The sequence below is a fragment of the Rhincodon typus genome, chromosome 16 (assembly GCF_021869965.1).
Source record: "Rhincodon typus isolate 14 chromosome 16, sRhiTyp1.1, whole genome shotgun sequence".
Lineage (NCBI taxonomy): Eukaryota > Metazoa > Chordata > Chondrichthyes > Orectolobiformes > Rhincodontidae > Rhincodon > Rhincodon typus.
In genome coordinates, this window is record NC_063347.1 from 25,534,525 (window position 1) to 25,562,503 (window position 27,979).

The 27,979-nt window shown below is 39.4% G+C and overlaps 1 protein-coding gene across 1 annotated transcript; it reads right to left on the reverse strand.

Moving 5' to 3' along the window:
• On the reverse strand, positions 1-24,685 carry LOC109916196 (sushi domain-containing protein 3). Its single transcript, XM_020515902.2, has 4 exons — positions 24,270-24,685; positions 10,566-10,713; positions 8,073-8,234; positions 1-1,852 (listed from the first exon to the last, which is right to left on the reverse strand). Exons 1-4 carry the CDS (start codon positions 24,352-24,354, stop codon positions 1,630-1,632), a joined length of 618 nt encoding a protein of 205 aa, XP_020371491.1. The 5' UTR covers positions 24,355-24,685; the 3' UTR covers positions 1-1,629.
• Between the last annotated feature and the right edge of the window lie 3,294 nt (positions 24,686-27,979).

The window sequence follows — 27,979 nt, forward strand, 5'->3', positions numbered from 1 at the left end:
CTCCACACAATCTAGAACATACCCCAATCTATTCATTTTTGGTCCAAATTGGATAACCTCACTTACATTGATCTCCATCTGCTTCAGTTTTGCCACAGATCCGAAATATATCGAAAACTTAGCTCAGGGTCAAACAGGACACTGAGCTTGGCTCAAGGTAATTGGCAGTAAGGTGGGATCATCTGGTGAATGAAATTGATAGCAACAGTGGAGTTTGGCACAGGAGATCAAACACAATAACTTTAATCTCATTAACATTTAGCTGGAGAAAATTGCAATTCATCCCAGTTAGACAGGCAGCCTGATAACACAGACAATGCAGCATAATGAGATGGTGCGTAGAGAGTATGGAGTTCATCAGCACCATGAACACAGAAACTGATCCCAACTATCTAAATGATGATCTATCATATGGATAAAGAGGAGGTGACCCAGGGTTGATCTTTAAGGGACTCTGGAACAATCTATTGTACACATGCTGCAGAATACTGGTATAATCAAATTTAATCTTGCTTCAGCAACTTAAACAGTGCAGACCAGCAATCCAGCATTTACAGAGCTGGCCCATACAGATCTTTTTCAACACTAAGAAAATCCCATGGTCAAAATGAATAGTCAGAAAGATACCTTGACAGTAACTGCTATGTGTAAGCTTCAGTTTGTGAAGATATTTTCAAATCTCGACTTTTGATTTCCCTTATACACAGGGTATTATCTATGTAGTTATTCGATGTTAATTCAACGAGGAAGGACTTGATGATATCATTCTGACATTTATCTTGTCTTGATTGTAGAATGACTGCATGAAGAGTTCTTGAGGCAAGGGGAGGCAATGGCTCAGTGGTATTATTGCTGGACTGTTAATCCAGAGACCCAGGTAATGTTCTAGGGTCTTGGGTTCAAATCCCACCATGGCAGCTGGTGGAATTTGAAATCAATAAGTATCTGGTATTAGGAGTCTAATGATGACTATCAATCTATTGCCAATTGTCATGAAAAACCCATTTGGTTCACTAATGTTCTTTGGGGAAGGAAACCACTTGCTTGCTCTGGTAATTAGAGATGGGCAATAAATGCTGGCCGAGCTAGTGACACCCTCATCGTGTCAACAAATAAAGGGAAACAAAAAGAAGTTGCTGAATTTCATCCTAAATATCACAGACCTGAAATTATCTAGTGCAATAATGGTTTAATTACCTCAATTTGCAAGTATATGAGAAATGCCACTAATAAGTGCAAATGATTAGTTTAACAACTGTACTAAACAGACTTTAAGATATATACAATTGTTGCAGAAGAGTTACCAAGGAGTAACTAATAACTGCCATGCTTCAAGTACTGCACTATAGTAAATTCCAATTTAATAATTAATGCCTGTCTAGAGCCAATGTTTATTCATGATCTTCGAACAGATACACAGAAACAGGAATTCCTTGAAATGGCTGATTGTCATTGGTGAACATTCTTTTCTTTGAATATAAACATTTCCTCAATAAAATTTAAATAAAATCAAGTCCGCTGATATGTTAATCATAGTCATAAGGCACACGTCACTTCCAAGTAGGTTATGTTCTGTACCCATGTCTGCTCAGCTTTAATTATACCAACAGGTATTCAGCAAATCCTGTGTCAAGGATGATGTCTCGGAATATGGTGATCAGATTTATGTTGAGATTGTTGAAACTGACAAATCTCAATGTGCCTGTCAGTTGGTGAATCCAATAAAATCACTGACTCCGTGAATTCGCATTTTCGTGAAACCTGTGGATTCAATGGCTGAAAACATTTTTGGGATCCATTTTCCTTGCAACCTGCTGTGATTTCAAAGTCCTTTGTGGTCTTGTCTTGGCACCTGCATTCAATAAAATAAAAGCTAACAGTATTCACAGTAATCAAGATTATAAAATCATTTCTAAAAAACATCTTTTTGAAGTTCAAACACAATTCGTTATTTTTACTTTCCAAAACCATTGTTCATGGGTGAGCTTACTGCACTTCCATTGCGAGAGGTCAATACAAGCAAATCTGATCTTGTTCCTCACCTGATGTAGATACAAAAGGATTCCCTACAAGCCCATTGGTCAGAAATCCTGCCTGATATTTGTTCTCATTAGTGCAAGTGATAGAACAAAAGTGTAGCAGCATAAGCATCATCCTGACCTTAAGGATGAAACTCAGGGAGAGCAATGATCTAAACGAGAACCAAACTAGTTAAATGGCTCTGTACCACACGACACAATATGCTGTGTAGGCTTTGAAATTCATTTTCAAAGCAAATAGGATTCAAATTGTTACACACAGTAATATTAGTGCTCAAAGCAGCAGGCAGTAGCATAGGAGTAATGACAATGGATTAGTAATCCAGAACCCCTCGCTAATGTTCTGATGAAAAAAAAAATTGCTGGAGAAACTCCACAGGTCTGGCAGTATCTATGGAGAGAAAACAGAGCTAGCGTTTCAAGTCCAGTGACCCTTCTTTAGATGGAAATAGTCACTGGACTCAAAGCATTAACTTGCGTTTTCTCTTTAGAGTTTCTCCAACAATTTCTGTTTTTGTTAGTTACAGATCTCCAGTGTCCACAGTTCTTTGTTTTATTTTAGTGTTCTGAGGTCATAGGTTTGAATCCCACCGTGGCAAATGGTGAAATTTAGATTCAACATAAATCTAGAATTAAAAGCTGGCCAAATGGCAACCAAGTAATCACTGTCGCTTATTGTAAAAACCTGTATGGTTTATTAATATCCTTCAGGAAAGGAAATCTATCATCCTTATCTGGTCTGATTTAGATGTGACTCTAGACCCATAGGAAAGTGACTGATCATTTTACGACCCTCTGGGCAATTGGGGCGGGCATTAAATGTTGGCCTAACCAGCAACACCCTCATCCTATAATCAAGTATTTTTTAAAAAATCTTTTTTACTGCAGTTTCAGAAGAATTTCATTTAACTAAACTGGGCTTACTTTCTACTCACGTTCCCTTAGGCATTTAGTTCAGAACGACGCACAAGAGGTCATAGACATCTCCTCCTGCTCACTGCAACTCAGCAAACCATTGTTGTTCTTTCCTCACCCCAGTTTTTGATGTTGTCCTTCCATTTAGCCCAAATTCAACATGGCTTATTCTTCTTTGATGATCCATCTTTGCGTGTCACCAACACCAGATTCTTGCCTGCTTTTGCCAGTGGTCATATTTTCTCAATTCCTGCCTCCTCTCTTTAGCTAAAAGAGCATGATAAGCTGGGAATCTGATTTTCCTGTGGACAAATTCATTGGTTCTTTGCTCTGTCTGGTTGACTGCAAAAAACTCTTTATCGGAGCCTCATTTCAAAAGTTGTAAACCTCTTCCAGCCAGCTCTTGCACTCATCCAGCACAATATTTTAATTCCTCTCTTGCTAATTCAGATGCAATTGGCAACCTTGTTTTGATTTCAATATCCCTGTCCCATCAATGCCAGCAATCGAAATACATCTATCTTTGCAATGGTTGTGGACCAAATTGTCGCACTTGTCTCACTATAAATTCAATAAAAGTATGTCTCTCTGCCTAGTGTATCAGCTACTTTCTATCATTTTCATTGTCGATGCTCCACCTTCACTACAGACTTGACTTTCTCAGCTCTTCAGCCATCATGTTAGTCTCTGGCCATTAAGGAAGTGTCATCAGCATCTCTGTTGCTCCAGAGGTTGTGACCATCAGTACTAGTCTCAAGATATCCTTGGACAGGAGAGCTGGTGAAAGACAGCATCCTTGCCTGACATATTTGCCAAACTGAATGGCTCTGTCTGTCTTGTCACCAGATATACGCACAACACATTATCCATTTGCAGAGTTTCTAAATGAGCCAGATAAAGTGATGTGGAATTTAAAATGCTCACAGGTTTACCACGTGGCGCCTTTGCATTGTCTACAAAGTGGACTCAGAATTTCTTCTCATGTTGCTTTTTCACATGTTTCCCGATTATATTGTCCAGCACTTGAATGGCATGTGATGTCCCTTTGCCCATGGTGAAACGGAACTTTTCCTCAGCAGTTTCTTGTGTGTTGAAGTCTGAGGGCCTTTGATCATTTCAAGCAGCATTTCTGAGACATGTATCATCAAGCTCATTGTTGCAAAGCTGCCTTCACCTTTTGACAATATTACCAGATTAGAAACTAGCCAATTATTTGGTCAAATTTCATGTCTCCATTTCAGCTCAAATGACTTATTTTGTGGCTCTGGCAGCTGTCACTCCTCTACTCTTCAGTAGGTACATCATCATGGACTGTTGCTTCACTGTTGTCCAGCTTCTGAACTGCATGTTCAACTTCACAGATCTGCCCTTCTGGTTCCATCTCTTCCCAAGTTACAGGCTGTATAACCTGCATGTGGACTATATAAGTATTGATGCCACTATTCCTTTATTTAATTAACTTTAGGTTATATTCCTATTTGACCCACTTTCACACCTTGCCAGCAGTAACACTTCTTTGACTGTCCTGTATGATCTTCATCTTCTGCTATCTGTACCCTTTCTTTTAGCCCAGTCTTTCTGGCTGTTCTGCAAGTATTTTTCACTTTTTTGTAGAGATCTTAGTAAGGCACTCTTTGATGGTCTCTCTGCCTAGTGTATCAGCTACTTTCTATCATTTTCAGGCATTGAGCTGTTATCCAGGGCTTCTTGAACACATTATATTCACCACAATTTTTATAGCAGACAAGCATGTTTTTCGAGTTAGTACCTTTTCCCTAGTTGAAACCATCTCTCATTATTCAAACATACCAGAGATCTTAGGGAAACAATCAGTCATTTGAGACAGTTTCTCTTTCTAAGTTCTGTCTCCACCACATGGGTCTAAGTTTGACCCAATACCAGCTGAGGTCAGACCCACAATCTGCTCTAGCCAGATTCTGTAATCAGTACATTCTACTGTTACATGTTATCATCAAAACATAATAAACCATACTTCTGCACTGTCCACTGGGGAATATTTATGTGTAACGTTCTATTTCAGAATACTGAAAGCATTTACTTCCAGAAAGACGACTGTTGTCAGTCAGCCAATTCATCGATTTTTCTCCACAGTAAAAAACTCTGCTCACCCAAGCCAAAGCACTACTTCCAATTTTCACATCAAGTCTCTCATTATGGTCAATCTCTCACATTTAGAGATGGTGTTGACGTTTCTTTGAAAAATTGCATACAGCTCATCAACAGCATCATGAGTTTCTGCAATTGGCATATATACTTGGATGAGGTTCGCCATGCTCAGTGTGCATCAGGACCATGCTGCTATGAACTGGCTCAACACGTGAACACACTTACAGTGTTGGGGCACTTGCAATCACACTATATTTATGACTAATTTAGGACAGATCTACCTTCCACTATGTTCAATTGTCCTAAACCTGGTTGCCTAGTGACAGTAATTTCTGAAGAAGGGTCTAGACCCGAAACGTCAGCCTCCCTGCTCCTCTGATGCTGCTTGGCCTGCTGTGTTCATCCAGCTCTACACCTTGTTAGCTCAGATTCTCCAGCATCTGCAGTTCCTACTATCTCTGTCTAGTGACAGTAATGCCAGTACATTAATTATGTGTCTTCCACATTCCATCTAGAACTGCTGTAAGCCAGGTTGGTTTGACATCTGCTGTCAGAGCCTAATCATTTATACTTTAGTTGTTGCATACCAGATTGATCCTTCCACAGTCATATTTAGGGTTCCATTAACGTGGGGGTAGTAGTCAGTCACAATACACTAGGGTCTTTTAACCTGGTACTTCCCTTTCATAGGGAGCCAAATGCTTACAGCTTTATGTCACCACTCTGAACCAAGCATTACTGACTGAAAACCTGGAAAGTGCCACGTCCTGCTGTACTGCTTACCATGTCATGGACATGTACTCCAGCACCTTCTCTACCAGAGTCATCAGTTGGCTGGCGCTCGAGGTTTCAAACACTTGAGGGTTTGGTGGCCCAGCAGCTGTCAGGGCAGAATGGCCATACCAAGTTATAACTGCCACTGGTACTGGGCTCAGCCATTAAAAGTTAACACATACAGTGCAAACTTATCAAAATGCAAGAAGTTAAGCAAAGATGTTTACTGCAATTATTAGCACTGAACAACAGTCCTTCTTTGGATTGGTGGTTTGATTGATTGCACACATTTCTGGTCAAAAACATCAGATGACCAGGAGAACAGGGCACTTGTAGAGCTAGGGCTCACTACAGTAAAAGGCCGTGGCAGTGAAGTCCAGGAGGTGTTTCTTGCCGTAAACGTATTGCACATTAGACTTATACATAAACAGTACTAGTGCAAGTAGCATACATAAAGTACTTTAACCCGCTACTACTTTCAATATGACAAAACCAAAAATGCTTCCTGACCTCGAACTTTAAAGTGACAATAGAAATAAGTGTCCAATAATCTTTTGTTGTCATTGATCCATTTCCAACATGGTTATGCTTTACAACAAACTTGTCTTCCAACACCCCTCTCCCTCCTTCCCCCAGACATTATCATTACTGTCTATAGACTGATGACATTGGGAATCAGGGCAAACCTTGACTGACTGGAGTCATATCTAGCATGAAAGGAAGCTAGGTGAAGTTGTTGGCACCCAATCATTTCAGCACCAGGACATCATCAGGGTAGTATCCTAGGCCCAATCATCTTAAGCTGCATTATTAATTACCTTCCCTTTCTCACAATGCAGAACTGGAGATGTTTAGTGGTGACTGCATAGCGTTTAGTGCCATTTGCAACTCCTTAGATACTGAAGCAGACCATGACTGCGTGCAGCCAGATCCAGGAAAATTCAGGCTTGGGCTGAATAATACCAGGTAATGTTCACACCACTTGCATGTCAGGCAATGACAATCTCCTGTGAGAGATAATCTTTCAATTGTTGATGTTCAATGGAACTAACATGCTGAATCCCCCAATAGAAACATCCTGAGGGGTCACCATTGATCAGAAACTCAGTGAACCAGCTATATATTGTAAACATTGTACCAATAAGAACAGGTCAGAAGCTGGGAATGCTGTGGTGAATTACTCACCTTCTGACCCTCCTGGTCTGTCCTCCATCTACAAGGGGCATGCCAGGGGTGTGATGGAATACGCTCCAGTTTTCGGAAAAATGCAGTTCCAACAACACAAGTTACTCCATAACAATCAGAACAAATAACCGACTTGACAGGCAGCACACATCTCTTTAAACATTCACTCCCCTCACTTTCTGCACACAACGGCAATGTTGTATGCCATCTACAAGATGCACTCCAGCAACTCACCAGGCCTCCTTCAACTGCACTTCACAAACCTATACCACCTAGAAGGAAATGAGCAGCAGATACATTGGAACACCACACTGCCACTAAATCCTTTAAAGGCAGCAGAAACAGCAAACAATAGCTACTTTTAAACCTATTTCTGCTGTGACCATCAAGAAAGAACATGATAAATGACCCCTCATATACAAAATCACTTACTTTCTATCACACTGCTTCCTTATAAATATCTTACTTTTACACCACCATCTATTTAATAGCTCAAAACTCCTTGACTGAGCCAAGCTCCAGGGCATGGGGCTTTCTATTTTACAGCTAAGATGGCAGTTCACTGCAAATGTATTTTTATTATATTTGTTCTGGAAAATCCAGACATAAAGAAGATAGCAGGGAATGATTATTAACATCTGTATACATTCTTTCACAGTAGCAGAATGGTATTTTGTTATAATTTACTCCACATTCACAAAAAGCACTGATTCATACTCCTCTGTAATTCCCTAGTGGCTGATTACGCTCCAAGAGGTGGTTACTTTGCAATGAGACATTGATTGAAACCAACTCACTGTCTAGCAAAGATCCCTGAAAAAGAAATGAGAGCTTTTTATTCCCTCTCACATGATCAACATTGGATGGTCAAAGCCCCTTGTGGCCCAGTTTCATTCACATCAAGCAGTAAACTCATCAACTGAACAGGGACTTCTATTTGATTGTAAGTTGAAGAAAAGGCGATGTTCTTAACGTAATGTTGCTTTTACATTCAACAACTTCTTTGGCAATGACAGATTGAAAAACAAATACCTGGAAAATCCTATGTTCTCCAATCCATTCGTTCCTAATTCTTTTGTTAATGCATTATCCCACAGTTTATTGTTGTTATTGTTTCTGCCTTTGTATCCATGGAAAAAGTCTCTTGACCCTTCCATTACATCACATTCAATCTGGTACCAGGTTTGCAATTCTCTGAAAAATATCACAAGACATATTCAAAATAATGTTTCAAACAAAATTATATTTCTCCCCCAATCAGCCTGCATGTTTGTTTGGTTTTTGACTACTCCCCTGAACATTGCGAGTTTGGGTGTGAAAAGAGAATTGGCAGAAGGCATTAGAAGTGAAGTTGAATGGTGCAGGAGGTCTTTTCCAGTCCATCAGTTTTGAAATTTGTAGGCTACTGATATTTCCTCCATATTTTTGAAAGCTGGTCTTTTACACTTGCAAATAATTTTGTGCCATTAAAGAACCATGTAACCAAATAATGAAAAGGATTAAAAGGTTTCTTGATTCATACCAATACCCTTCCTGAAGGAAAGCACATGAAATTTGACCTCTTAGAACCTGACTCAAGGTAGACACACAGGAAAGGGAGTAGACCATTCAACCAATTGAGCCTACTCAGCCATTCTAGATCACTGCTGATCATCTACCATAATCATACTTTGTGCTCTTCCCATATATGTTGGTAACTCACTCTGCGGGAAGCCATACCCAACAGTAAGTCAGTGTGGTTTCATCACAAGACATTGTGTAAACTGAAGCAAGAATCTTTTGAATAAATATGTAATATCTCCAGTCTAGGCTGAGTTAGTTGACCTCCTTTGACGCAGCAGTGGATACAGTGAAGGCAGTCCAGAGAAGGTTCACTATGTTGACACTGAGTATGGAGCTTTTTTTTAAAATGAGAAGAAATTTAGTAAGTTTGTTGAGGTTTAGAAGAATCAGAGGGAATTGTAGTGATTGTAACAAGGTCAGCCAGGTGGAGGGCTGGATGAACACAGCAGGCCAAGCAGCATCATAGGAGCAGAGAGGCTGACGTTTTGGGCCTAGACCCTTGGTCTGCTGTGTTCATCCAGCCCTGCACCTTGTTGTCTCGGATTCTCCAGCATCTGCAGTTCCTACTATCTCAGCCAGGTGGACCTCACTGAATATGAATTCCCTGTTGGGGGCTGTTAATTGGATCCAATCAGGGTGCTTTGGCTGACAGATATAAACGGGAGTTTCTATTTTGATTTAATCCCTACCCTTCCCCTTCACTTTATTCATGTAAGCATTGACTTTATTGGGCTTTGATTGTTACTGGTTCCCTGGCCACATGGGTGTTTTTCCTGGTGGTAGAAATATTGATTACAATTATTTGCACAATGATGTCTTCGCGGAGTCCCTGCACTTACACTCACATAATCCGGGTGCAAAAAAATACATAAACAGGAGTGTCAGAGGTTCTATTCACTCAGAGCTGGCTCTGAGGGAGCTGGATCAGTGTCAAGGACTCTCCACGTGTAAATAAAGGGTGACTTGGTGACGGGATATCGGCCACGCTGGAGCTATTTCAGAGACCTTATTAAAATCTAAAACATTCTTAGGGTTGACAGGGTAGTTGTGAAGAGGTTGTCTCACCTTATGGGAGACTAGGATTAGAGGGCATAATCTCAGAGTAAGGGATGGTCCTGTTAAGACAGAAATCAAGGAAAATGTTCTTCTCTCAGAGTTGTGATTCTGGAATTCTTTACCACAGAGGGCTGTTAAAACTGGCTCATTAATTATATTCACAGCTGAGACAGACATTTTTAATCAGTAAGAGAATCAAGAATTATGAGGGTACAGCTGGGAAATTGAGGATTATCAGATCAGCATTATTTCAATGAATGGCAGATATGGGCTGAATGAACTACTTTTGTTCCTATGTCTTACTATCTAATGGAAGTGTTGTCATAAATGTGAATATTGGGTTATGAAGCCAAAAGTGGGGAGGGTTCCTGCTGCTGGCGCCTATCCAATGAGCTCTGCTTTTACGTGAGCACAATCAAGCTTGATTTTCGCTCTTCCTACAGTCAGTCAGTCTGCCCACACTCACTGTCTAAGCTCATGCTGTGATCACCTGTCTAATGGTCCCGAATTGCATTTCACAAACAGGGCAGCATGGTGGCTCAATAGTTAGCACTGCTGCCTCACAGCCCCAGGTTTGATTCAACCCTTGGGCAACTTGTGCGTGGAGATTACACATTCTCCTCATGTCTGCATGTGTGTCCTCTGGGTGTCTGGTTTCCTCCCACAGTCCAAAGATGTGCAGGCTATGTGGATTAGCAACGGGAAATGCAGGGTTATAGGGTAGTGGGATGGGTCTGGGTGGGATGCCCTTTCGAGGGTTGGTGTGGACTTGATGGGCCAAATAGTCAGTTTCTGCGCTGTATGGATTCTATGATTCTAACAGACGAAATGGGAGAAAATGGCAACAAGGAAACAATAATCCTTATAAGATCACAGTTAACAAATTGTTCATCAATACATCCTTACCTCTGCTGTTTCCTTCTTTCACTTTTCTTCACACATTTGATAAGACAATTGGTTAAAAAAGCCATGCTTATCAATAGAATTACAGCTGTGCTGACAATGGAAGCAATCACTGCTAGTTTAAAACCAAAGTCTTCATACTTTGAAATAGCTGAAATAAAGCAATAATATTTCGATTTAGTTATCTTGCAAAATTTTCAAGGTTATTTTTTATTATATTTTAAGGTAGAGAATAAAATATAAAACATAAAAAGGTTCATGCACCTCTATTTCTTTGCTGGGAGTTCTGTGAAATACTTTACAACTTTAAAATGGTGAACTTGCAAGTAAGAATTTTGCAACATGGAAGTGGAAGGCAATTGGGGAAGGACTCAATAAATCAATAATTTTTTTGTACTGTATTTGTATAAAGGGTTAGAGGCACCAACAAATTGTAATAAAGTAATTCAGAGAGTGTTTGTGGTTGAAAGTCCAGTTCATAGCAGATAACAATTTCAGAAGTGAAACACAGCTCAGATAAAAACGTGGCATGAAGACAAACAGGATATGTATCTTACTGAAGTAAGGAAGCACATCAGTTCACTCTGACCAATGATCATGCTCACTTCTGCTACTGGAAACAGTAGGATAGTGCAATGCAGTGTATTTCACCACAGGAAATTTGCATTTCCTACTTTTAAAATGCTAACCAGTTCCTATGCGTATGTTTGAGGTAAGAATTGTATGTTTAACATCAGTACAATTTAATTCTGTTCCAGTTATTGCTCAAGCCTGGTATTTTGATCTTCATAAGATTTATAATGATCTTTGAAAATGCCTGGCTATTGATTAGCATAATTTTGGCATCCATTGTAATTTTAGAAGTAGAAATGGAGGTGGATTTTGTTAGCTCCCATATGGATTATGCCACCAATGGATAGCACGTTGATCATTAAGACATCATATGTAATATCAGCAAGGAAGTATGAACCACCTACCACTAGGCAAACAAAAACATTGTGATGTAACAAATAACAGAACTCAGTTCTACATTTGGATCCTGCTATTCAGTGATAACTAAATTAAAGTATATAGGGTCAGGGCAGGAAAGTGGTTTTTAGGTACAAGATCAGTAATGGTCTTACTAAACTGCAGTTTGAGCTCAGGTTATGATCATAGATCGTAGAATCCCTACAGTGTGGAATCAGGGCCTTCAGCCCCACACCAAGCCTCAGAGCATCCCACCCAGACCCATCCCCCTATAAACCACCTAATCTACACATCTCTGAACACTATGGGTAATTTAGCATGGCCAATTCACCTAACCTGCACGTCCTAAGACTGTGGGAGGAAACCAGGGCACCCAGAGAAAATTCACACAGACACGGGGAGAACGTGCAAACTCCACACAGTCGCCTGAGGGTGGAATCAAACCCAGGTCCCAAGTGCTGTGAGGCAGCAGTTCTAACCACTAAGCCACTGTGTTTAGCTATCTCTTGTTCCTACCTATGCTCTAATGTGAAGAGTTATTTGATGACTCACAAGCTAGTTGCACAGGATGGTCTGTTTGCTGCTCTAGGAGCCCAGCTCCACTCATTTAAGATAATATTTACACACATGCATGAGATGTACCAATTGCCTTCCAAGAGGATTGTGCCATGCGCACTTTAGAAATATGTAATAGCTTATTTAAAAAAATGTGATTTAAAAAATGTAATGAGACAGCATCAGCCTCAGTAAAAGTACAAGTACTGACTTTTTAATTGAGAACTTATGAGAATACTATCAGGATCAAATTGGCATTTGACACCATAGGATTTATAACTAAAATATATTTGGGAGCAGTTAACATTTTTAAATCAGACAGAAAAAAGATTTTTATTGGACCTTCTGTTCAGCAATTTACACCTTTTTTTCATCCATGCCTCCAAAATTCTCAGGGTTCAGGTGAATTTATTACATGAAGAAGGAAGTCACTGAACTGAATATCATGAGATGTAGAAACAAACGTCAAATTTAAAATGTACATGGTATATCAGAAAATTTTACACACCAAGCAGCAATTGTCTCTATAACCATATCTACAGAAAGTGAAGAGTCATACTGTACTTGAAGTGTTGACTCTGTTTCTCTCTTCACAGATGCAGCAAGACCTGCTGAGTTTCCCCAGCACTCTTATTATTTCAGATTTCCAGCATCCACAATATATGTTTTTTAATGCAGTTAACATGATGGTGTTAAAAACACAAGAGGTTAATCATCAGCACAATATATTTTCTGATGTAATAATATATTTGGCATCTATTAAAAAAACTTAGCTTCTGGCCAAATCTCTACGCTGTGGATCCTAAGACAGATGTTACAGTGATATGAACAGTCCTGCAGCAAAGGTGGTGGTGAGGAGCTAACAAGAGGGAAAAAAATTACTTGGCCTTTTCCTCACCGATAAACTTGTCACTTAAGTAACTGTCCATAGCAATGATAGGAATGACCACTGCACAATTCTTGTGGAGACAAAATTCCATCATCACTTTGAGGATACCCTCCACAGCGCTGTGTGGCATTGTTACTATGCTAAAATGGGATAAATTTTGAATAGTTCTGGCACCTCAAAATTGGGCATCCATGAGGCACTGGTGGGCCATCAGCAGAAGTGTGCTGAGCAACAAATTGTAATTTCATGGCTCGACACGACACATCCCCCACTCTGCCATTATCAATAAGCTGGGTAATCAACTCTTGTTCAATGGTGCCGACCTGGTGAGGATATAACACAGGAGTACGTGCATGCCAAACAGTGTAAGCAGCATGCAATGAACAAAGATAAGGATCCCACAACCAACAGATAAGATATAATCTGTGCAGTCCTGCTACATCCAGTCATGAATGGTGGTCGATGATTAAACGACTCACTGAATAAAGAAACTCCACAAACAACCACACCCTCAATCACATGGAAGCCCAGCACATCAGTGTCAAAGATAAAGCTAAAACATTTGCAACAATCTTAAGTCAGAAGTACCAAGTGAATGATCACTTTGCCTCCTCCAGAGGCCCCTCACATCGCAGATGCCAGTCTTCATCCAATTCAATTCACTCCACATAGTGTCAAGAAATGGCTGGTGGCACGAAGACTGCAAAGACTTTGGGCTCTGAGAACATTCCAGCAGCAGTACTGAAGTACTAAATACTACTGAAGATGCGATCTGGAATTAGCTGTGCCCCAAGCCATACTGTTCCATCACAGATACAACATTGGCATCTACCCAACAAATTGGAAAAGTGCCAATGTTTGTCCTGTCCACTAAAAGCAGGGTAACTCCAGCCCTTCCAATTATGTCCCAGTAAGCTTTTCTTGATCATCAAGAAACTGTCAGACAGTGTCATCAACAGGTGTACCTAGTAGCATTTAGTCAGCAATAATCTACATTCTGATGCTCAGTTTGGGTTCTGCTGGGACAACTCAGCTCACAACCTCATTACAACCTTGTTCTAAGCATAAACAAAAGAGCTGAACCCAAGAAGTGAAGTGAAAATGACTGCCCTTGACATCAAAGTAGCATTTCTTAGAATGTGTCATCAATGAGTCTTAGCAAAACTGGAGTCAACAGGAATAAGGGGGAAAATGCTTCATTAGTTGGAGACTTATTAACTTTACTTCCATGATGAAATTCTTCACTCCAGGCTGCACTATACATGTAATATTTCTATTGTCATCAACTGGTATTTGCAGCAAGGCGGAAATGTAATTGTTGTTGCTGCACTGGTTCCTTTCCTTGCTTGCACATAAAAGCTGAGAAAATGAGATAACAACAGTAGCAGAGTATTGCCCTTGTGGTCACAAGAGATATGCATAAACTGTAAGTACCTGTCCCAAATTACTTGAAATTGAAACATTGTTAACTTAGCTAAGAAAAACCTATAGAATCAAAGGTTATTCTGAAAGCCATTCATCAAAATGACCAGGACCACAATAACAATAGGTAAGACTCCCAGATATGCCAATGCTCCTTCCCAAGCAGAATAACCATAGCCATCACCTTAACTATATTCCTCTCAACATCCTACCCCATGGAGGCAGTTCTGATCAGTACTGACAGTAGCTGGCAAATATTCTCATTTGTTTCCATGATTTTTCAGGGGAAAATCTAAAAATTAATTTTGCAAGCTTCATAAATTATGTTACTTCAGTAACTTCTATATCTTGGCTTTTATATCAAGTTGTCAGGTTTTTTGACTAATTTCTCCCTTTGATCACAGACTTTACCTATTTTCGTTTTCCTCTATCAAAATTACTTCAATAACTGATCATTTTTAACTCTGTGAAATAGCATCATGCTCAAAACATTAACTATTTCGTTCTCTATAATGAAGCCCTCCTACCATTTGCAGTAAAATTTCCAAGTTCCAACAAATGCTGTTTTAGTTAACACAACTGAAAAATGATCCACTTGCATTGAAAAGATTAATATTGGCTGTGAACATCTGTTAAACCACAATGCCCATATTAATACACGCAACTGAGGCATGACTGGGAGATTTCCCACAGTGTCTTGGAAAATGATTATCCCTCAAAAAAGCTTAAAGAAGTCTGGTAATTTATTTTATTTTCACCCTTGCAGCATTGATGTACACAAATAAGTTGCAGTGTTTCTTACAGGAATAACTACATTGAAAAGACTTAAAAGAGTTGTAGTCATGTGGAACTTTGAGGTAATGAAAGTCATTGTACTTTCGCAATTTCCTTTTATTCTCCATCGAGCGTCTGCTGATAAAAGTACTTTACATTGTGAAAAGCAAATGCCACAACTGGAGTTAAGTATTTTCCTGACCATTTATTATCCATTTTCTGTCCTAGCATATGCCTCTATTGCACCATTTTTCAAATGGCTAACTTAGTCTCAAAAGCTGCTTTCTAACCAGATGCTAGGAGGCTCAAGTTATAACTCCTTCTTCTCCATTACTGTTTGGAAGATTTTTCATCTGTTGCCCACATCTCCTTGATCACTCACCATAACTTAGGATTCAGTCAACAGTACAGGGAAATAAAAACACAGAAATGCATTCCTCATTTTATATTTAAAAAAAGAGAATCCTTTTGTTCATCATTTCATTCTTTTCCTTGGTATGTCTTCAACATACTTTAAAGAGTAAGCTTCAATATGCAAGACACATTTCCATAATTTCTAACAACATTACTTGGCATCAGCCAGCAGGGATTAAGATGAAGAAGGATGAAGTAAATATAAAAAGCATCATATTGCAGATATCCAAGATCTGAAATGAAAACAGAAAATGCTAGAAATAGTCAGCAAGTGAGGCAGGATTTATGGGTAAAGAAACAGAGTTCCTGTTTCAAGTCTGTTACTTTACATCAGAATTAGCTAATACAAGATAAGCAATGATCTTTGTTTTTATTTGTGCCTTTCTGGGTGAAATTGTTTCATTCCTGTACAACATTCCATGTCATAGCCCAGGGGTACAGACGATTCAAAAGGACAAAATAGAACGACAAATTGAACTTGTCTTTTGCACTGGACTGATTGGATTGACACACTTGAGGTAACCTTTTCCTAACTTCAGGGAGATAGTGTCAGCCGCCTAAAGAAAACCAGTGGTAATTATCACAAGAAACACTAATGTTGGAAAGGTAACAAATCCATAAAAATGGAAGAGAAGTCTTGAAGCACTGTGCTGATAACGCATACACGGCAAGCCTCATTTATGTAGAGATCTGGTGACGTCACAGATTCATCTTCTATGGTCTATGGACCTTAGCTTAGATATTGGGCCACATTAGAACAAAAAATAAGTCTGGAAATCCAAAATCAATACCACAAACTTATAAATGTACAAAGCTGACTTTGGAGTAAAGTCACATGTAATTAAGATGTTTTTGCAAATAATTATGTTCAATTAAATGGAAGACTAAATAACGTAAGACTGCATCCAAATGAAATGAAATAGAAACATGTAATCCAACTATTTAATACTGAAACTCATTTAATTGATTAAGTTTGATTATTCTTAAAACACCTATAACACATACTTCCTGAAAAATTAGTCTCATTTACCACTGTTCGTGATTGCTCAGATTTTTAGTGAATTGTTTAACAAAATTTTACTGATACAGACTAGGGAGGCTGTAAATAAAAAGTTTGGAAATAGTCAGCACTTAAAAACAGCATTAGTAGAGAGAGAACTGGATAAATTAACAGGTGTGACAGGATTTGAACAAATAGAGAGGCAAGAAATGGAGAGTGGAGGGACTAAAAACAAAAGCAAGGGTCTGTGAAATGATGTAAGACAGGAGAGATTAAATGACAAAATGTATGGCAATAGATTAAGCACAGAAACTAAAAATGGGTCTAGAGGAGGTGTAAATAGAAACAGTACATCAGCAGCAGCAGCTGGCTTTGGAAAAATGGGGGCACAGGTTCCAAACTGAAGTTGTTTAAATCAATATTGAATCTGGAAGGTTCTAATTTGCCTGATCAAAAGATCAGAAGGTTTTCCTGAAGCTTCTGTTGAGCATAGTTCACGTGTGTAATGATTTCCATCCTATTCCTATGATGTAAACTCTGCTGTGATGTACAATAGATAGATGTTAGTGGGATTGATTGTACACATCCAAACTGTTCTTTGGGGACTGGATTATGTAAATATTTAAAGCAGGACGTAATCCACTAAGTTGAAAACGAGAAGATAAATACATTAGCGCCAAATAGAAGATCTCAGTCTTCATTTTTGTCTTTCTAATTAATACTACAGTGTGCAATAAACTACAATCTTAATGAAACTCTAACAACAAGACCTACAAATCAAGTAAAAATCTTCCAATCAAATTCAATGCTTTTGTCTAAGTATATACAATTTTACAACTGGAATCCTGATCAACTGTATTATTGTTTATTTAACTGTACTTTGTACATCAAATTTATTACCACAGAAATAGTTACTTTGGTCCAAATGTGATGTCTATGCTCCACATAACCCTGCCCTCAATATAAACATTGATTACTCTATCTCTTGTCTACTAACCTAGGTTTCCCTTAATCGCATTTTCTTTGCCATCCCTTTGGCTGTGGCCAAAGTCATGTTGATGTTAACGGTCTAATAATCAATCACTTGTCAGGGACTGATTAACTCTGTGGGTTAGTTTATTTAAATATTAAAACATGTTACAAGTTATGAAGCAGACATTAAAGGAAATCAACTGACGTGCGTGTGCAGGTTTCAGACACAAAGCAGTGTAAAAATCAGGCCAAACCAGAACATTGTATGCACCTAGCACAAGGAATACTTCAGTGTGAATTATCTTAAAAGCTTGCACACATACAACAGCCAGATTATTAATCAAATGCACGTTATCTGGAGAGCAGGGATGATGAGATTTAAGTCAGTTGCTTTGGATTCTACGTCCACTGCGTAAGGTGGATATTTACACTAGGCCCCAGCATTTGAGAGCAATAGGCAACAACTGCACAAATAGATGTTTATCATTTTGACACCTCAGAAGTCAACACCAATTGCCCCAGGGGAAGTAAATAACCTAGCTAACAGCACAACTTCTCAGTATCAGGTGACTTAAATTATACAGATAGTAGGAACTGCAGATGCTGGAGAATCTGAAAATAGCAAGGTGTAGAGCTGGATGAACACAGCAGACCAAGCAGCATCAGAGGAGCAGGAAAGCTGACGTTTCAGGCCTAGACCCTTCTTCAGAAATGGGGGAGGGGAAGGGGATTCTGAAATAAATAGGGAGAGAGGGGGAGGCAGATAGAAGATGGATAAAGGAGAAGATAGGTGGAGAGCAGACAGACAGGTCAAAGAGGCGGGGGTGGAGCCAATAAATGTGAGTGTAGGTGGGGAGTTAGGGAGGGGATAGGTCAGTCCAGGGAGGACGGACAGGTCAAGGGGGTGGGATGAGGCTAGTAGGTAGGAGATGGGTGTGGGGCTTGAGGTGAGAGGAGGGGATAGGTGGGAGGAAGGACAGGTTAGGGAAGCGGGGACAAGCTGGGCTGGTTTTGGGATGCGGTAGGGGGAGGGGAGATTTTGAAGCTTGTGAAGTCCACATTGATACCATTGGGCTGTAGGGTTCCCAAGCGAAATATGAGGTGCTGTTCCTGCAACCATCGGGTGGCATCGTTGTGGCACCGCAGGAGGCCCAGGATGGACAAGTTGTCTAAGGAGTGGGAGGGGGAGTTAAAATGGTTCGCGACTGGGAGGTGCAGTTGTTTGTTGCGAACAGAACGTAGGTGTTCCGCAAAGCAGTCCCCAAGCCTCTGCTTGGTTTCCTTCAAAATCTCCCCTTCCCCAACCACATTCCAAAACCAACCCAGCTTGTCCCCGCCTCCCTAACCTGTTCTTCCTCCCATCTATCCCCTCCTCCCACCTCAAGCCCCACCCCCATCTCCTACCTACTAACCTCATCCCGCCCCCTTGACCTGTCCATCCTCCATGGACTGACTTATCCCCTCCCTAACTCCCCACCTACACTCACCTTTACTGGCTCCACCCCCGCCTCTTTGACCTGTCTGTCTCCTCTCCACCTATCTTCTCCTTCATCCATCTTCTATCCGCCTCTCCCTCTCTCCCTATTTATTTCAGAATCCCCTTCCCCTCCCCCATTTCTGAAGAAGGGTCTAGGCCCGAAACATCAGCTTTCCTGCTCCTCTGATGCTGCTTGGCCTGCTGTGTTCATCCAGCTCTACACCTTGTTTACTTAAATTCTAGAACCTTGTCAACTGCCAGCACAAATAAACTAACAGACTGCCTTCTCATGCTGTTGATTTTGTCAAGCATATAATGGGTCCAATAAAAAAAATTAAGCCCATCAAACATTGATCTAGACAGTTTGACAATCCATAAACCAGCTAAAGCAGAGTTACTGTGGTACAACTGGAGACTTTATTAGTCATTGACCATATATTACTCATTTTTAAAAACAAAAAACACTTAGTATTGCCAATCATGATTTTAAAATTAATAAACAATTACAGCATGACTTGTTTGTCATAGAGTCATACAGCACGGAAACAAGCCCTTTTGTCCAACCAGTCCATGGCAAACTAAACCAGGCCCACCTGCCTGCTTCTGGCCCATATCCCTCATTATCTTCTTTGACAACTTGTCAAGAAGCAATTAAATCATTCACACATTAACAGTGAGTATTTTAATTGGAAGTTAAGGGAAGTATGAATACATTCTAAACTAAGTGGACACAAGACAGGTTTGCAAGCTGAATAAGAAAATCATTGAGTTCTAAGTGTAGGTTGAATGGTAAACTGTAGACTATACCCAAGCAAGAATTTATGGCGAAGGGATTAATATTTGCCAGGATACCTCATCCTGGTTTTCTCTACTCTTTCTTGGGTGAACAGTTATTTTTTAGCAGTTCTCTTCCTTTCCATAATTATTTTTACCATGTTATTAAGCCCTTATGGAGCCTGGGGCCTTTACTAATTTCCTTCTATACGAAACCACTTGCTTCAAGTGTCAAGATGCTGCTTGTTATTATCCTTCCATTTCACTGGCACTTATCCAGCTCTCCAAGTTATTTAGATAATTCCACACCAAAGGAATTTCTTCAATGTCCAATCTAAACTCTTTCTGAATTAACCAATGGTTTCTGTCCCTTCTTTACTTCACCATTCCTCTAACTGAAACTCTGTTGCTCATGTGTATTATGGACTATTTTCCATTATATTTAAAATTTTACTATTTGAACTTCTTTTTCCATCTCTATACTATTTTGGAATGTCTCCAACTACTGTTTAAGGCTGTTTACTTCAACTTGAGTGAAATCTAGCTAGGCTTCTACTACTCCTGGAAAAATAAACTAAAGAATTGGTTTTGTGATCTGTTATGTCCTTCATTTCAACAGTATTCATGCAAGGAGTTAATAGTTCATAGTTAAATAACTTCTGTCTGACAGTGCTACAAGGCTCCAAGATTAAACTCTGGTTAGGATCCAACAACTACAGCAACCATCAGCCTTCAACATGCAAGGATTGTACTCATGCCAAGAACAAGTATTCATCAACTGGCTATGATAAATCATAAAGAATGCAAGGAAAAGAAACAGGAGTAGGCCATATGGCCTGTTCTTCCATTCAATACAATCATGACCGATCATCAGTTTTAACTCCACTTTTCCATCTCACATCCCGTGATTCAGAGAAATCAAAACTCTGCTTGAAATATATTCAACAATACAGCATCCATAACACACTAGAATTCCAAAGATTTATTACGCTTAGAGTGAAAAAATTTCTCCTCATTTCAGTTCTAGATGATCCATCCATTATCCCAGGAATATGCCCTTCCCCCTACCCAGCCTCTGTGTTCTAGACACCCCAGTCAGGGAAAAGAATCTTTCATTATCACCCCTGTCAAGGCCTTCCTGAATCTTATATGTTTGAATGAGAGCACCTCTTAACATTTATTGTACTATTTCCAGCTAAAGTATACATTTTCCTTAACATATAGAGACTGATTCTCTACAAAGTTATCTATACAGGGTCTCACCAAAACCCTGTCTTTCTACAAATGAGATAACAAGATGTGGAGCTGGATGAACACAGCAGGCCAGGCAGCATCAGAGGAGCGGGAAAGCTGACGTTTCGGGTCTGGACCCTTCTTCAGAAGGGTCTTTCTACAACTGTAAAAGGTCAAGAGGCCATTTGCCTTCCTAATTGCTAGCTATAGCTGAACATTAATTTTCTGAGTTGCTTGTAAAAGTACACTCAGGTCCCTCTGAACAGCAATACTTTTCTTTCAACCAAAGTGAATAACCTCATGCTTTGCCATTTATATTCCATCTGACATATTGTTGTCCACTCATTTTGTTCTTTATTTCATTGGTTATGGGCATCACTGGCTAGGCCAGCATTTATTGTCTACATGAGGAGGCAATGGCCTAGTGGTACTATCACTGGACTGTTAATCCAGAGACACAGGTAATGTTCTGGGGACCTCAGTTCAAATCCTGCCATGGTGGAATCTGAATTCAATAAACACTTGGAATTAAGAGTCTCATGGTAATTATTAATCCATTAGGGGTAAACAACAAATGCTGTCTTAGCTAGTAATGCCCTCATCCCAAGAATGAATTTAAAAAGAAATTCCTAATTGCCCAGAGGGTCTGGAGTCATATGTAAGCTAGACCAGGAAAGGATGACAAATTTTCTTCCTTAAAAATGACTTTCATGAATCAGATGTGTTTTTCCAACAATCAGCATAAGACTCTTAATTTTAATTGAATTTGAATTCTGCCACGGTAGGATTGTTCTCCAGAACATTGCCTGGGCATCTGGATTAATAGTCTTGAAATAATACCACTAGACCACTGCATCCCTTCATATGCCTAGAACATCATCCAGCAACATTACCACAATGCCACCACCTCCCTAACCTGTTTACATCTCTTTGCAGCTTCCATGTCTCCTCCTCATAGTTTATGTTCCCACCTAGCTTTATATCATCAGAAGACATAGATACATAGTTCTCCATCTCTTGATCTAAGCCATTAATATAGATTGTTAATAGCTGAAGCCTTAGCACTGATCTTTGCAATACCCCACTAGACACTGCCTGTCAACTTGAACGTGTCCCATTTATCTTTACTTTCTCTTTTCAGTCTGTTAATCAAGCTTCTTTCAATGGTGATATTTTACCCCAAACTCCATAACTCATATCTTGTATATTACCTTTAGTTTGTGAGGCACTTTATTGAAAATTTCACAATGCATCAATAACCTAACAATGATACTTTAATTGCATTGCTAACTAATTTATTAGTCCACTTCGGACATATTGCTCAAGAATCCTCACATGCCATATTTAATGAGATCATTTTTGCCAAACTGGAAACAGCAGAACTGAATGGTCATAATGAAGGCCTGATGCTTGCCAGGCTGGTCAACAACTCAAACTAATCAGAAACATTACTATTTTACAAGTCTTTTGATCAACATGTCACCAAATAAAAACACCCAGTATCCTGTCATTTCTGAGTCCAATTTAACCATATTACTTATGTAAAATTGATCAACAGTACCTTACAAGAGCATAATGCCATGTACATATACAGCAAGGAATAAAAATATGAAATAGCAATAAGAATATGGGCTATTTCATACATTTGAAAAATCAAATTTTAACAAACTCTATCAGGTAGAAATTCATCAAAATGGTCCAAATTCCAAACTTATCCAAAATGCACCTATGCACCACTGAGAACAACAATATTTTCCTTTTTAAAATAGATCAATTAAGGTATTTAGAGACAGAGATAAAATGATCTATTCAAGTAAGAACTTTCATGTAGATTCTCAGCAGACAAAAATAAACCAGATAGTATGGAACTGAGCAAAGATTTATGGAATACTGCTGAATTTTATCATTCTATTTGGGTCATAGTTCGTAAGGATAATTTAGAGCCTGAATCCACTCTGTCGATTTGGGATTCTCAATCACAAATACCAAAGGCATTTTAAATTATTGAACCCAGAAACCTCAACCAGAGCATCAATGTAAAACCTGCCCACTTTTAAATGCAAGAAAAGGACGTGAAGATCTTAGTTGTGTATGTCTGCAAGAAATACTGACTTTTTAAAAATAAAACTTTACCATACAATATCGTCTACACTGCGTTTCAAACACAAGGGAATGTATAATATCTCAACGATTTCTCCCTTTCTGTGTTAAATTGCCTGATCTGGGAAAATAATCGTCTGGAAGCAATCACTGAATTGAATCAAACTCAAAATGAAGTTGTTCGAAGAGACAATAAAGTATTTGCTATGGCATTAACATTTTAATAAAAAAAAAGTAGACGAAGAGATGCAAATTTTCATCGTTTCGAAGCAGAGTTTACTTCTCTGAAGAAAATAAAGCGTCCAAAGTTATTGAACTAAAACAGGCCGTTATTCATACAACGAATACCACTTAACTTTCACAAAATTCGAAAGTCTCCAGCAAAACAGCTCGGAGCCTACTGCCATGAGAAAGGGGCTAAGGGGTCGCACAAAGGGGTGGAATGGGGAGAGGAAGGAGAAGCCGCTGTTCTTGCTCTAGTTTACAGTGCGAGGACCAGAGCCTGCAGCCTTGCTCCATCTGCTCAGGAGGGGACGCTCAGTACGCTACCTCCACCAATCTTCTGCTGCGATTAACCTGTTTATTGAATTATCCTTCAACTGCACACGCTGTCACGCACTAATCTTACTGTGGTTCCTCTTTTTTTTTCAAAAAAAGAAAAATTCCAATTAAATAATTTGATAAACAATTTGCATTAAAATCTGCTATTTTTCAGAATCCACGTGGCCTTTAAAACAATAAGTTATCTGTACAATTTACCTGATTTAAAAAGTTAAACTCAGATTTACAAACCAGAGTGTGTTTGAAATGGGAAATTTAAGTCCCCTTAAAATGCTCTTAACTGGCAATGAGGTATATGGGAATAAGTGAGATTTACTGGCGTGTTCTTGCTGCTGGATTGAGTGATTCACGCGTTGACAGTGAGTAAGATCATTTACTGCAGGATGTGTGTACCAGAAGATTTAAGAAACCAGGTTCCTATCCCAGCTAACGCTATGCAAATCCACCGGCTCTAGGTAGGTATTTGCAATGGCGTCTAAAAGGAAGGCATGCGATAAAAATGTAGCACCATCAGCAAATACAGTCGCATCTCTGTATTCAGACAATTCAAAAATGCAACCCTCTCACCTTTATGATTTTGGACGCTGTTTGCATCTTCAGAGAATACTCCTATCACTGAGTTATTGAAGGACGATTCAGTAGTGGTTTGCATATTCGAACTTATAAAATAATTGTCTCAATTACTCCGTGTATTAGTTTTAAAACGAAGCACTTTTCTGCCTTTTGCAGTCGAAACCTGAGGCTGGTCCTTTTTTTTGGACTTTCAAAGTCTTCTTTGACGAGCCCAGTGTCGGAGACGATTAAGGATCCCCGTCGCGCTGTTTCTGTACGACCTCACAGGGACACGTTTGGTCCCAGTCGACCCATTTATGCCCCTTTTCTCCAGTCACTAATCCAAGAAAGTCGAACCGTTAGGTCAGCTTAATGAATAATCCTAAAAGTTACGTGACAGCCGTTATACCACATACATATTATCGTAAGCATCACTTCCTCGTTAGTCTCAGCCTATGAGCTGTGGTTTCACTATGAAGCAATGTTTTACTTTCAGCAGACAGCTTGCTCTCTCGCTTACATTGTAAAAAAAATCCACTCCAGAAGAGGATTGGCAACAAGGATGCTTTCTGTCAAATCACACCTGCTCTGAAAAAGGGCCACGTGCATAATCCTGCACTGATCAAAGAAGCTGTACAATACAGTGGGCCTGGCAGAGGGGCAGTTTTCTTTTAAACCGGCAAAAAAACGCTAACAGAAAGACATGATCGATGAAGTTTACCGTTCCTTGTAGCCGATCTCATCACCAAAACCTTACTGTAAAGGTTTTTAATGAACGATTCATCCTTAGCCTAAAACCCGCGAATGAAATTCTAAATTCCCCTCCCCATTATTTAGAATCTCTGTTTTTGAAGCTGAATTGGTACTTGACTATTTTTCACGCTAGCGTTGAATTGAAAACTGCACCATTTACGCAAATTTCTGCAAGCTGCAACGAAATGCTGTCAATTCAGTGTTGTTTGTGCACTCATTTTGTGCTTTCATCAACTATCATGTATATACTTGACACGATAATATAACAGGAAAGTCATAACGAACTTAAAATGATAAGGATTCAACTTTTTTAAAAACTTGGATATAATGCTAACATTGTGTTGCTTGTGTGGGTGTATTAGCATTGCTGCTTCAGCCACTGAGGTGCAGCAAGGGTGGTTTAAAGAGCTGTGTCAGACAGTGAGTGTATATCAAAATTCCATTACATTGCAACCATCCTGCATGGGTAGATGTTGCAACCCAGATGACAATTTCAAGCCTTCCTGCTCCTCTGATGCTGCTTGGCCTGCTGTGTTCATCCAGCTCTACACCTTATTATCTTAGCGCAACATGCACCCGATTGATGAAAATAACCAAAGTGAAGGATCATTTTGAATTTGGAACAATGTACATTATTCTCAAGTACATTGTGCAATTGAATGGACTCACATTGTCATCAGGGTAATGCAAGACCAGATTTTGTCAACAGTTGTACATGTGTGGAATTCCAGAGGAAATGATGGATGTGGGTCTAGTTACAGTGTTTTAAAAGACATTTAGATAAATACATGAATAAAAATTTGTTTGGAGGGATATAGGCCAAAAGCAGGCAGGTGGGACTAGTTTAGTTTGGGTTTATGGTAGGTATGGTCTGGTTGGACCAAAGGGTCTGTTTCATTATGGTAAGACTATGACTCTAAGAAACTCCATTCAATCAAGCAGTTGAACAACATCCTATTTTTCCATCATTGTAGGCACATCAAAGGATGACTACTTGGGAATAAACACTAACCAAACTAATGTGCTTTTAAAATGCCATGCCACCAGTAATTCTGATATAAACGTCATCCATGCCCTCTGAACTTGACTATTCCATTGCAGTCCTGAGTGGTGTCCCACGTACTACCCTCTGCAAACTTGAGGTCATCCAAAACACTACTGCTTGTGTCTTAACTCAGACCAAGTCCTGTTCTCCTGTCGCCATTCTTGTTGACCTACTTTGGCTCCCAGTCAACCAAAGCACTGATCTTAAAATTTTCCTTATTTTCAGATCCCTGCACAGCCTTAAACCTCCCTGTATCTGCTATTTCCTCCAATTTCACAACCCTTATAGATACCTAAACTCCTCTAATTCTAAATTCTTGTGCCTTCCCAATCATTATTGCTGCATTATTTGATTGCCATGCTTTAGTTGCTTAGGCTCCTAGCTCTGGAATTAACTCTCCATGCCTTTCCAATTAGCTTTTATCCTTTAAAACACGTCTCAAAAGCTATTCATTTGGCAAAGTTTGTCTGAATGATTGTCTTCTCTCTGCTCTATGTCATACTTTGTTTTATAATGCTCCTGTGAAGCATCCTGTGATCTTTTATTATTACATTAAAGATTCTGTATAAATATGTTGTTATTGCAGACCCATGCCATTAGGTGGAGCGTCATTAAGCTCACTGTAAGGTTCATAACTAAAATGGCTTAGGTGCCTTGATAGGTCCAGGGTTTTGCTGTAACATGCATTAGAATCCTGCACATGATTGAGACCTGCCAACCAGAGAGGATAGCAGCTGTCTAGTTTGCCTCATGCAGTTTTCCTTTCCATGACTGGATACCAGATTTCAGAATCTCTGACCTTTCCAGAACCAGCAGGGAACACTGACCTATATCTATCTCTATTATGTGCTGGTCTGGCCACCAGTGCTTGATAATATACTTGCGTATGTTGTGCCACTCACAAGTTCCTCTACCTTACTATCTATCTATCTGAGATTCTGATCTCCAGTCTGGTTCCTGAGAGGGTTGTAATGTGTGACAATACTTCTTGAGGTGGTGATGTCAGCTACAGGGTATCTGTTTCAGCAGATTCAAAGTAAATTCTTCCCATTAAGAGGGATGTAAAAAGAGGAACAAGTGTTAACATGGTAATGAGAGGCTGCAGATTCACATATGAAAGCTTGCATTGAAGCTTTAAAGCTGACTGTTGTAATTGCCAAGGCTGGAGGATTTCACTTTTGTTCTAGTCCCACTACTCCACAGGAAACAACATAAATTAAAAATACGTTCCCAATTACCAAAATGGACAATTAAATAGCTTATCTACGTAAGTTTTAAATATGAAATATCAATTAGCCAGGTTTCTTAATATAATCAAGTATTGGATAATTATGAAAACAAAACATATTCAGTGAAGTTGCAGTAAGTGGTTAATTTACACAATAATCTGGACGTATAATTACTTATTCCTGTAAATATCTCCAAATCACACACACATATTCTTCAGGAAATAAGAAAAAAAATGAAAGCGGTATCTGCAGAGATTGGCTTTCTGAAATAAACATTTTGGCCAATGGCTATTCTTGAAGGCAAAGTTTAGGATGTTCCTAAGTCTACCATTCTTGATGTTCTGGCACGTATGGTTAAGTCATGAATCACACAATGTTGTCTCCAAAATCTTGTAGATGTAGCTTGCTCAGGAAATACACATTGAGAAGTTTCTCCAATCACTCTTACAGAAACTCAAAAACAGGATTTTCTTTTCTGAAATGGGAGAGATCAGCTGAGCAGCCATTCCTAGAAGAATTTTTGTCTTCCAACTAATAGCGGGTACCAAAAAAATGCTTTCCGAGCCAGTCACTGTTCAAACAGCGCAAGCAGGGATTTACAGCAAAGCGAGCAGTTATCACCAATCAAGTGATTTTTAGAGATAGTAGGAACTGCAGATGCTGGAGAATCTGAGATAACAAGGTGTAGAGCTGGATGA